The sequence below is a fragment of the Kogia breviceps genome, chromosome 8 (assembly GCF_026419965.1).
Source record: "Kogia breviceps isolate mKogBre1 chromosome 8, mKogBre1 haplotype 1, whole genome shotgun sequence".
Taxonomy (NCBI): domain Eukaryota; kingdom Metazoa; phylum Chordata; class Mammalia; order Artiodactyla; family Physeteridae; genus Kogia; species Kogia breviceps.
The window spans coordinates 91052997-91065762 of record NC_081317.1 but is presented as its reverse complement, the minus strand read 5'-3'; the positions used below and the strand labels follow the sequence as shown (position 1 = coordinate 91065762).

The window sequence follows — 12766 nt, the reverse complement described above, 5'->3', positions numbered from 1 at the left end:
GAAAGGACACTCCACCCTCCCCCAGACTTAGCCTGGGGTGCTCTCTGGGGCTCATCATTTCTGCTTCCTGCTACAGGTGCATTTTTCATGCTTAATCTCTCACTTTCAGACTGGGCTTTTCATAAGCAAGAAACATGCTTCATTCCACTTTGAACTCCTACTATCCCCCACCCCACCCCACCACCAGCTTCTGACTAGGGACAAGGTACATAACAAATCCAAGCAAGTGCTGAATGAATGAGTGAAGAGGGGAGAAGGAAGGGGAGGAAGGTAGGCGGGAGAGAGGGAAACATCTGTGTACTCTGCGTGCTGGGCAAGCACACAGCTGAGCTGCACCCTGTCCACACCCTTGACGTGAGACACTCCGGTGCAGCCCTGGCCACGGACTCACAGACTCCTGCCTCGTCACTCAAAGGCTCTGGAACCCAAGGCCATGGGTGGTTTGAATGCCCCCAGGACATGCCTCCAGCCCCCTTCACAGGGGCAGCCACGAAGCCTCATCTGGGCACGTCCAGTGGTGGGAATCCTCCAAGTCTCCCCTTCCCTCTCACTGAGTAAGGGGGCCCAGAGGGAAAAGTGCTGGACCTGGGAGTGAGCCCCACTCCACCAATCATTAGCTGTGTGCCCATAGATGGGCTCTGGGCCTTACTCTTCTCATCCTGAAAATGGATCTAATACTCCCTTACAGGCTGCCGTGAGGATTAGATACAATGAGAGTCCAGTGCTCAGTCAGTATTGATCTTTCCCATCCATTCCCTGCTTTTGGACCAAAGAAAAGGATTTTCTTTCATTGGGTTGAAAGGGGACTCTCACTGGCTGTTACTACCTCCTCAGAAGCCAGACCCCCGGGCTTCCCTGGTGGCGCAGTGGTTGAGAGTCCGCCTGCCGATGCAGGGGACACGGGTTCGTGCCCCGGTCTGGGAAGATCCCACATGCCGCGGAGCGGCTGGGCCCGTGAGCCATGGCCACTGAGCCTGCGCGTCCGGAGCCTGTGCTCCGCAACCGGAGAGGCCACAACGGTGAGAGGCCCGCGTATCGCAAAAAAAAAAAAAAAAACCCAACAGAAGCCAGACCCCATCTGCTCCTCTGTCCCTGGAGCATCTGGGGTCAGCCCTCTCCAGACTGAGCGCCTCCCCAGCCCCAATCCAGTGCACGTCATGGGCAGCTGGCCTCCTGCTAGGTGAAGGGGTGTCCGGGACTCCCCTGCCCTGGGCCCCTGACCACACAGTGGACTGAAGTCCTTTACCTGGTTAACCAGTAGCCAGAGCGCTGCACATACCTGGCCCTGTGACCAGTGTCCTGCCCCACACTGCAGGCAGGGGGGGCCCAGATCACCCTTGCCCAGATTGGCCCCACTGTCCTCCAGAGCCACCAGCTTCCTCTGAGGCTCTCACATACAGGTGGCTGGCCAGCAAAAACCATTCTGAGGCCACCCAGCTCTGCTGCTAAGTGCTGTGGCTCCTTAGGTTCAGGGGGGCCCATGGTCTCAGTTTGGTCACTTTTAAATTGAGAAGGTTGGACTGCTTGGGACTCAGCCCACAGTCACAGCAGCCAGCCCACTGTGTGGAAAAGTCTTTTAATGCGTCTGTGTCCCCCAACGGATGGGGAGATCCTAGGGGGCAGGGACCTTCCTCATTCTTCTCATGTGCACAGCTCCTGGTCCATCATGTGGCATCAGCAGGTGCCCACTAACGTTTCCTAAATGGATGGATGGAAAGCTAATGTTTCTCAAGGGCCTACTGTGCACCAAGCTATACCTTAAGGGTTATGCTTTTATTAACTAATTTCACCTTCACAACAGGCCTGTGAGAGGTACTATCATCACCCCATTTCACAGATGAGAAAACTGAGGCACCAGAAGATGAGGAAACTCATCCAAGCTCACCCAGCCAGTGAGCAGTGGAGCCAGGACTTGAACCCTGGCAACGTGGATGACCACGTAAGTAACTGCCAGCTGTCACCCTCCATGACTCGTCAATGAATTTTTCTGTTCCTACGGCCAGGGCAGTGTAAGTTCTTTCGGCACAAAGACATGAGAATTGCGGGGGCTTGTGAAGATTTGAGAGTGGATGTGTGTGCAGGTCATTGGTGCATGCACAGCTTTAAGAATGGTGTGGGGGAAAGTAAACTCCCTCTCAAGATGAAATCTATGAGGAAATGACAGGCTGTCTGAGGAGGGGGAGTGGGCAGGGGTGTCCAGGGGACTGCCCATGTGTTGACAATTGTTGGAGCTGGGTGATGGGAATAGGGGGTTCTTTATATTATTGTCTCTTCTCTTGTATAAATATGTACACATCCATAATAAAAAGTTTAAATTTTTAAAATAAAATAAAGTCCACGACTATCACAAAACCCACATAGGCTGCCACTTTGCTGACGGTCCCTTCTGTTTTCTTCCCAGCTCCTCCATCCCCCTCAGGCTTGCCTCTGACAGCCTTCCTAGAAAGTTCCATGTGTCTTTCTATGCTTGTCTCTCTTATTGCCTATTGGTTTGTCCCTGTCTGTCCCTTCCAGTGACTCTCTGAGAATTAGGGGAAGTTCCATAATGAAACACACATTGATAGCCTTTTTTGATTCCATTTTTTCCCCAGGGCCTCTGTCTTCTCTGTGTGTCCAAATCTGTTTTCCGCTTCTTTGCCTTGACTACTCCCATCCATTTGGACCTTGCTTTACAGGTAGGAATTCTCGGCTCTGGTTGGTAACCTTCACCAGACAGTGTGTACAGGTGGGTTTTCGTGCCCATGTGGGTCCTCAGATCTGCCCAGAGGAAAAGCCTGGGATTTGGAGTCAGAGACCTTGCGACCTGGGGTGAATCATTTCTCCTCCTGAAGCCTTGGTTGCTTCATCTGTAGAATGGGTGTGATCTACTTCCCTAGATCATTAGAGAATGGTATGAATGGTGCTTTGTTAATTAGGAAGCACCATGCTTGCTGGTTCTCAGGCCTGCTTCCACCTTCCCTACAACTCCCTCCCAGAGGCGCTATTCCACGAGGTGGGAGTGGAGGATTCCAAGCAGCAGCCCGGCCCCCAGCAGACCCTGGGGCCCCTCCCGGGGGAGGGGGTGCAGACACTGGCGTTACGGAGAGACACAGGAGCCACAGTACCAAAGAGCTGGACACCCTGGCTGGGTGCCTTGGCTCCACCACCACCTGGTTAACTGACTCAGAGAGACAGAATCAGTTCAGTCAAGTTGGGAACAGAGCTCTCCCCTAGGGCAGAGGGGCTGTGAGATCTTCCCCTGTTCTGAGCAGGGCACTGTGGGAAATAACAGTGCTTTACAGTTTCTAAAGCACTCTCATCCCCAAGGTCTCACTGGATCCTCAGAGAGCACAGGTCAGAGGGAGCCTGTCACTTGTCCACAGTGGGACTCAAACACAGGTGCTAATTTTTTTTTTTTTTTTTTGCACTGCTCGGCATGTGGGATCTCAGTTCCCGGACCAGGGATCCAACCCACGCCCCCTGAATTGGAAGGGTGGAGTCTTAACCACTGGACTGCCGGGGAAGTCCCCAAGGGTGCTAATTTTAAGATGAGATATTGATTGACCTTTTGTGTCTGGCCTGTCTTTATTCCATCTTCTCCCAGGGCCTCTCTGTTTTCTCCTCTGTGTGTCCAGATCTCTGTTTATTTTCCTTTGCCTTGACCTTGCCCATTCATTTTGAGCTTACTGTACTGAGAGGAATGGTATGCACCTGGAAAGTACCCTCCTTTCGGAGGGAGTGTATGGGAGTGTTTTCACGCCTATCTGACAACTTCAGACAGAGTTACCATGCAAAAAATTGGTGACTGAAGAAGACAAAAGCCCATTTTCTGCTCCCTAACATTCTTAACTGTCCAATAAAGCAACATTCATTTTCATTTCTTTTCACTTAATAAAATAATAATAATAGCTATCGTTCATTGAAGGTTTATCACATGCTGGACATTGGGCTATGTATGGTCTTTACAGTTAAAGACCATATGGGCTATGTATGGTCTGACACAGTCTCATGGCTAAAATTTTAGAACAATAGTTATAAGGTCTTGTTTGCATCTGTCTTTATGTTTATGTATGTTTATACATGTATGTTGTAGACATGTGATATTTCTCTACCTCCAGATGGTATTGTTGAAATTAATGTATAAAGAGCTCTACTTATGTGGGTTGAAGGACACGTGTTTGTAACGATTGGCTATTCTAAAACTCTCATAAATACATAGATAACGTTATCTCTGTTGCAAAACTGGTCAGCAAGGAAAATAGCTTGGGATGATGGCTGACTTTGTCTAATGTCTCATTAGATTTCTGTGAATAGTGTAAACATAATTGTTGGGAGGAAGTGATGTAGATAGATGTAAGTGGGATCAGAGTGTTTTTTTTTTTTTTTTTTTTTGCGGTACGCGGGCCTCTCACTGCTGTGGCCTCTTCCGTTGCAGAGCACAGGCTCCGGACGCGCAGGCCCAGCAGCCATGGCTCACGGGCCCAGCCGCTCCGTGGCATGTGGGATCCTCCTGGACCGGGGCACAAACCCACGTCCCCTGCATCGGCAGGCGGACTCTCAACCACTGCGCCACCAGGGAAGCCCCTGGGATCAGAGTTTTTAGGTGAACTTTTCAGCAATAAATATGTGTATGGTATTCTAATGAAAAATAGTTACCAGGGGCTTCCCTGGTGGTGCAGTGGTTGAGAATCTGCCTGCCAATGCAGGGGACACGTGTTTGAGCCCTGGTCTGGGAAGATCCCACATGCCGTGGAGCAACTAGGCCTGTGCACCACAACTACTGAGCCTGCGCATCTGGAGCCTGTGCTCCACAACAAGAGAGGCTGCAACAGTGAGAGGCCCGCGCACCACGATTTACAATGACCCCCGCTCGCCCCAACTAGAGAAAGCCATCGCACAGAAATGAAGACCCAACACAGCCAAAAATAATTAAGTAATTTAAAAAAATAGCTACCAAAATCTTTTTGGTAACTTGAAACCTCAAAGTTTTGCTAAGCTAAGTTAAATAATGGAATCTCATTGAATATCTAGATCATTTCCAAATAAGATGAAACAGTGAAACATTAATTACTGAACATAGGTTTACTGACTCTTATCTTCTTATTACAGAGAAACTAAAGATATTTGGGTTTATTAGTAAATGTATTTTGTGCCACATTGAAAGATTGTACTATGAAAAAGTATATGCTTCAAAATTATGAAATGTATTCATAAATTTGCCAGTCTATGGAATTCTGGTGCAATAGTTCACAATTGCTCACTTCTTAGTTTTCACTAGAAGTTAAGATTGCTAAGGGTTAAGAATTCTAATTAATATATGTAATTAAAGCTACCAGAAATAATATGGGAAACAACTCTGTATACAAGAAAAGTAAGGTATATTTTTACCTAAGAAAAGATATGATGTATGGAGATGCATTTCTGTTGAAGGAAATGAAAGTGATTTTGTCCTAAAGTAAAGCTGGCTATTTCAGAATGGGAAGGTGGAAAATAAAGGATAAACTAAATGTAAATAGAAAGTTGAAGGGGGAGAGAAAGAGAATTTTATGTTGTGTAATCAAGCTGGCTAAAATTAAATTGTTATTATAAGGGTATTTAAAATAAGCCTTAATATCAATAGTGTACTTACATAAAACTGGAACTTGATTTTCTTTTATCTGTTACAAGGACAAAGTTCTATTGGACTATTGGTCTTCTCCTGATAAGAAGTTGTGAAAGGTTTTTCTTTCCCTCTTAAGTAACCTGTCTAGAAAGCGAAGATTTGGTGTTTTATCAAAATAATTTCCTGTGCTTCATGTTGTCTTAATCAGGTCTTTGATTATTTAAGAGAACTAAATCATCTCAATATTAAAAGAGATAAGTTTTGCTCACAACTGTGTAACAATCTCTATTTGCCTTTAAAATCCTTTATTGTCACTTTGGTTAAATAGACAGCTATGTATTGTTTCATAGTGTGATTCTTATTTAGTCAAATGTCCAAACTTTTTGATATTTTTGACAAACTTCACCAAATCAAACTCTAACTAAAGTCTTTTTGACATGGAAGTAATTTCGGGATTTCCCAGAGGGCCCCTGGAACATCTCAAAAGATTTTTTCTCCTTAAAAACAGAGAGACAGAGGCTTATTGATATGTTAAATTACATGGGAAGCATTGTCAAATAAGACGTAATACTAAGCCTTCTTTAGTTGTATTTGTATAGGTATATAAGCATTCCAGAAATTGTATGAAATTCCTAAAATTCTGATATGTCTGGTATAAGGTTAATCAGTCATAATTCTAGTAATCACCTTAATAATACTAGAATGTTGTTTGTTACAGAGATAACCAAATTTCTTTGTCAATTGCATTGTAATAAACTCTAATCAGATCTTTAACCATGGCCATTTTTAAGTCTTTGTCATTTACAGAAGTTACTGTTTTACTCTGATGCTTTTGCAGAAGTGTTTGCAAGTGTGCTTCATCTTCAAGGAGATTCATGGAAAGGACTCTGGCAAGCACAGATTTCTGATAACTTTAAGATCATAAAACTGAACTGAGTAAGAATCTCCAGAACTGATGAAAAAACTGGATTCAAGCAGAACAAGAATTAATAACAGACCGAACGAAGTAATGATGATGATTATAATTTTTATGACTTTTTGTCTGGAACATTGTTGGTTCTTTAATGTTTTGTTTTTTCCAGATTAAGTTCTTTAATATTAAGGAAACTTTTTCTCTTAAGCTACCAATGACTTAGAGCAATTTGATAAAGTGTACCTTTGTGAATAAGGATGAAACAATTACTTTTTCTCCCTACATGATCCCTCCAGAATTTGGAAGCTTAGTGAATGTTCTTTATGACAAAATATTTATTTGCATAAGTTAATAAGAATCTATTCTTCTTGTAACAGGACACAATTGGAAACATTTGTTATATTATCAAAGCTTTGGTTGGAATGTCAGATTTGAGAAGATTCATAGAATCAGATATGACAAGACAGTTTTAAATAATTAAGGCTGAGTTTATAGAGTTAATAAATCCTCTTGGAAAAACAGCCTGGCACCTTGCTTTCAGGGTTCCTGACAGTCTTACCAGGTTAGTAAGGAAAGTCCCTTCCTGGCAGGTACAGGATACTTGGGGGACCTCAAGAAGAGAGGAATCAACCCAAATCTATAAGCATTAAGGCAAAGTCTGATGGAAAGTCTTTGGCTTGGCTTCCTGACCTCTAGATGCCTTTAAAAGTTCAATCTGAAATTCCTTATGAAAAGCCAGCAAAGAATGTTTAAATGACCCTACCATGGTCAATTGCTATTCTTTCTGTGCTTGCACAAATAATCGGGACAAGTTTATTGAAACTAGACCTATTTTGTGAACAAATTAGTCTTCATTTGGCTATCCTTGATAGAAATAAGGGTGATTTTAGAAAAATTATGTTTCAGTAGAAACTATAATACACACTTGTAGATAAGATTCTAGTTCTGTTCATTGTCTCTGAGGTTTTGTTTTCTACCCATAAACTGGACTGGATCCTGAATTCTAGTTTCCTCAAATATCTGGCTACAAATCTCCAAACTAATGTTTCCAATTTTCTCCCACCTTTTTGACTTGGAACCACTAAAAACAAAAGCTGCCCTTTTCCCTGAAACCCTGCAAACTGAATGTGAATGGCCTGATATAAACTTCAGAGAAATCACCATAACAGCTCATGTTTAGACATTGTTTGTGCCTGTTGCTTTGTGGGCCACTCAGAAAGTGTAACTGAACACCTGATGACATCATCAGAGACACTCAAACTGCAAAAGATGTTTCAACCCTAACACATAGAAAATCTTCTTGACTGGCTGCCTCCTGGGCTCAGAAAGTGGTTTAGAGTCTTCTCCAACCATTAAGCTTTGGTTTTCTTCTGTTTCCATAGAAATGCCTCTTAATGAATACCTGACCACTGGCGCTATCTAGGCCTAACTCTGGGAGCACACCTGCAAGACCACCTCCTGAAATGAGACACAACTGTTTAACTAAGCTGACCTATTCTCACTACTGAGACAGGTTCAATGAGATATGGAGCAATTTGTCAACTCAGCTTCTGGACTGTGAAACTTGTTTGAAGTTTCAAAGGTGGGATGAAGGGGGGCAGAATTTGTCACCCCAAGATATGCCTCTTCAGCATAAGGATTATTTTAAGATGGTTATTTTTAAGAAACTGCAGACATAGGGGAAGCTCTAAAAATGGAGCTTTTGTAGGAGACATTTACATGTATGGGGGAAATCTCTTGTTTGTAAAGGTGTCTTCCTCACTGTACCAGGAATGGTAGATAAAATAGACAAGGTAAGATGACCTTATCTCTAGAAACTCTTATCAATGTAGAAAACAATTATTTAAATCTGCATAATGACCTTACCCTTGTTTACTGTGCTTTTCCTGATAACCTCCTACAACTAACTCCTCAACCCCAACATTTTCTTTTGTCTTCAGCTGAAGATGGTATTTAGGGTGACAGCTTCAGCCATTTGGGGGAGTTACTCTATTTTCCTGGGTATCTCCCATGTATTCAGGAGGCATACATGTTATTAAATTTGTTTGTTTTTCTCCTGTTAATCTTTTTATTACAGGGGTGTCTCAGTCAAGAACCTAGAAGCGTAGAGGGAAAATTATTTTTCCATCCCCACAATAACATCCCTTGACAATCTAGACAGAAAACACTATGACACCAGAAAGTGACGGCTCTAATTTTTGTTCTATTTTTGAGCAGGCTTTTTAGTTCTGGGATCATTTAAAATGAAGTGTTTAAGTTTATATGTTTGAGTGAGAACGTTTCTAGATGGGAATGTACAGCTCTCAAAGTCCTTTCACATTCTCTTCTCAGATGATCTTCACAAAGCTGTGGGTTAGGTAGGACAGGGGTTATTATACCTGATTAATAGATGAGGAAACCAAGGCTTTAAGATCTGCTAGAAACTACAGAGCCAGGACTCAAGCCTAGGTCCTCTAACACCGTATCTGCGCTCTTTCCACTCCACTCTGTGGCTCTAAACTGAAGACAAACAGAAATCTATTCACGGACCCATAGTTCCTTCCTCTGTGCCAGCTGCCTACAAATTAGGTAAACCATGCCCTCCTCCTGGTTCTATGAATCACCATAGCAAAGAAGACAGTTGCCAGGTTTCGCAAAAAAACTAAAAATAGAACTACCATATGACCCAGCAGTTCCACTCCTGGGTATATATCAGAAAATAACAAAAACACTAATTTGAAAAGATACATGCACCCAAATGTTCATAGCAGCACTATTCATAATAGCTAAGATATGGAAGCAACCTAAGTGTCCATCAACAGATGAATGGATAAAGAAGATGTGGAACATATGTACAATAGACTACTATACAGCCATAAAAAGAACAAAATTTTGCCATTTGCAACAACATGGATGGATTTGGAGGGTATTCACTTAAAAATTGTGAATCATCGTACACCTGTAACTAATATTGTACCTCAACTATACATCAATTAAAATTTATTTAATTAAAAAAGAAGGGGGAACTCCCTGGCAGTACAGTGGTTAGGACTCGGTGCTCTCACTGGCAGGGGCCCAGGTTCAATCCATGGTCAGGGCATGGCCAAAAAAAAGAAAAGAAGACGAATACAGTTGCCAGGCACATACAGTTGTCCAGCATAACTTGTCTCAAGCCTGACCCCGATGACTCACCTTGCGTTTGAGGAGAGCATCTTGGTAGAAAAGCACTGCCTGCAGCTCTGGGGAGCAATCTGCTTCTCTGGATTGTTCTTTGGGCTTCTCTTGCCTCTTGGTGATGAGTGCTTCTGATATTCTGACGTTCTGCCCAGTTCCTTTCAGAGAACCCAAAAATAAAACCTCAGCGAAAGGCAAACATCCAGTCAAATATTTACCAGAGAAAGGACAGCAAGTGGGTGGCCTCCTTCCTTGTTTGGGAACACTACTGGCTATTCTTCTGCTCTACCGCCCTTCCCACGCTTTCTCATGCAGAAGCAGGAACTGCCCTCCTAGTTCCTCTCCAAGACTCTTGCAGTCTCATTTAGCCCTCACTGGCCGTGGGCACTGGCTCCTTGAGCTACTGGAGCTTTGCCCAGAAGCTGAGGCCTCTTCGGCTAGCTGTAAGAATTATTACAGGCAATAAAGTAGGACTCTGCCTCAAGGCAATAAACTAGGAAACTAGCACCACTGGCTTCAAGATTCTCCTTGGAAACAAGACAATTTGCTGGGAGAAGTGGCTGGAGACAAGTTCAAAACCGAACCCCACCCACGTGGCAGAACCGGGGATAGCTGTCCACAAGGAATTCCTGCTCCCTTGCCATAAAGTGAAGCTGTTGCTGGCAAGGACCTGCCCAGCCAGGGGGCATACTCCCCAGCCCACCCAGGAGTCTAGGAATAAACACGGGATCAAGGCTACCAATGGGATGTGAGCAGAAGTGATGTGTGTTACTTCTGGGCTAAGACAGTTAAGAAGCAAGTGTGTTTTTTATACCCTCCCCTTCTGCACCTGCTGGTTTAGGACTCAAAGGCCCTAAAGGAATGGGATGGGAAGGAGCCTGAGTCCCTGAATGACCATGTAGAGGAAGCTGTCCTCTACACCAACTGTCCATAAGCAAGAAATAAAGGTCTGTGGGCTTCCCTGGTGGCGCAGTGGTTGAGAGTCCGCCTGCCGATGCGGGGGACGCGGGTTCGTGCCCCGGTCCGGGAAGATCCCACATGCCGCGGAGTGGCTGGGCCCGTGAGCCATGGCCGCTGAGCCTGCACGTCCGGAGCCTGTGCTCCGCAATGGGAGAGGCCACAACAGTGAGAGGCCCGCCTACCGCAAAAAAAAAAAAAAAAAAAAAAAAAAGAAAGAAAGAAAGGTCTATTGTAATAAGCCAGTGAAGTGCCAGCTTATTTGTTACAGCAGCTAGTGTTGCCCTAGCTAACATAGCACAGAATGTGGAGAACTTATAAGCATCATATGGTCCAAGTTCCTGATTTTAAGGATAAGAAGACAGAGGCTTAAGGAGGGGAAGTACACTAAGAGGACTAGCCTTAGAAAGCCTGCCATGTCCACAGAGCTGTGCCAAGGGTGTGAGCATCCATACTGGTGCCATGCAATGCCCCAGAGCACTGCTCATTGGACCAAAGCTGAGTGCCTGACCTAAGGGCAGCCAGTCATAAACCATATCAATCTGCCATCTGTGATGGACATTCTGTCCAACAGTCATCTCTTTCAGGAGTCTGACCTTGAGACACAGAACAGGAACTAAACACTCATCAGTGGGACCGAGAACCAAATAACACCGAGAGAGATGCAGGAAGCTAAGGAATGGTCAAGTCCTGATCAGGGCAGAGAGTGACTCTTGCTGCAGAGAAGTGTGTTAAGATTTCCCAGTTACTAGAATGGCCCATGGATTCTAAATGGCCACCCTGTTCCCAAATGATCATCCAGAGCCAAATGGGAACTGGACCCCAGGTGTTCTTGTTTGTTGATTCACTGCATCCATCAGCTGCCAGGCCAGTTAATGGCAACATCACACTCTTATCACCCATGAGTTGTCTGTGGCTCCTCCCCTTCTCTCACCTCATTCGTTCTGCCTCCTGGTGGCTCTTATCCATCCCTTGGATGTCAGAGGGCTCATTCCTCTTTTCCCTTCTGCCAGCCTGGAGTTGGTGTTCAGAATGGTGGAGCCACAACATGGAAAGAGCCTGGGTCCCTGAATCAACACTTGAGGAGGCTAGGAATAGCCATTTGAGAGTTTACACAAATAAGGAATAAACCTCTATTATGTAAGAGCCATTATATGCTTTGGAGTTTGTTTGTTAGAGCAGCTAGTCCTTATCCTAATCAATACAGCTTCCTTTCCATTCACACTGCTACTGCCGCAGTTGCAGCCCTCACCACCTCCTGCCTGGACCAACACAAGTGCTCTCTAACAGCTCTGCAGCCTCCAGTCTCCATGCCTAGTGCAGACACGCATCTCCCTAAAGCACAGCTCAGACTTGCCAAACATCCTCCATGGTCTGCTCTCCCAACCCTGGCTTTCCAAACCCTCCAAGAAGCTGCTTCAACCCTCTTTTCCAGCCTCATCTCCACTGGTTTCCATCTCTATTTTTTTCGAAGTTGCTTATCCATCCCTAAACATGGCCTTTCATGTTACTCTCGCTCTTTAGGGAACAAGGAACAGAGATCCACTCGAGATGCCTGGAGTTAAAGGGGTTTCCAATTCCTCCCCTGCAAGGGCTGGGGCCCAACCAGGGAAGGCACTGGAGACTGAAGCTACTCTTGGGAAAGATTCCTCCCCTCTGTGGCCAAGTGGTCTTTCTCTTGTCTCTCTCCTTTTTTGGCCTTTTTCTTCTATCTTTCCTCTCTCTGACTCAGCCCCTTTGCTTCCTTAGGGCTTCTGCTCTCTTGGGGTTTTAACTCACCACCATCCTGACTTTAGTTCATAGTATCCTTTCAACCTCTACCCCCAAAGTCCACTGGCTCCTTCCCAGGGTTCCCCAGTTCTAACTGCTAAGAGAAAAGATCTGCCCCAGTTCATCTTTTTCCCAGGTGATCACAGCCAGTCTACGCCTTCCTGTCTTTGGCTCAGTCCTACACCCCTCGTATAAGTTTGCTAGGACCCCCGTAACAAAATACCATGTACTGGGTGGTTTAAACCAGAACTTTATTTTCTCGCAGTTCCAGAAGCTGGAAGTCCAAGATCAAGGTGTCTGCAAGTGTGGTTTCTCCTGAGGCCTCTCCTTGGCTTACAGGGGGCTGCCCTCTCGCTGTGTCCTCACGTGGCCTTTTCTCTGTGCACCTGCAC

General features: G+C 45.0%; 1 protein-coding gene across 1 annotated transcript in view; it reads right to left on the bottom strand.

Annotated features, from left to right (window-relative positions):
• Positions 1-12389, bottom strand: part of LOC131761923 (stimulated by retinoic acid gene 6 protein-like) — a 61858-nt gene extending 49469 nt beyond the window's left edge. The window contains 2 exon segments of the mRNA XM_059073243.2: positions 9666-9805; positions 12384-12389. Of these exon segments, the coding sequence (XP_058929226.2) occupies positions 9666-9805; positions 12384-12389 (146 nt within the window).
• Between the last annotated feature and the right edge of the window lie 377 nt (positions 12390-12766).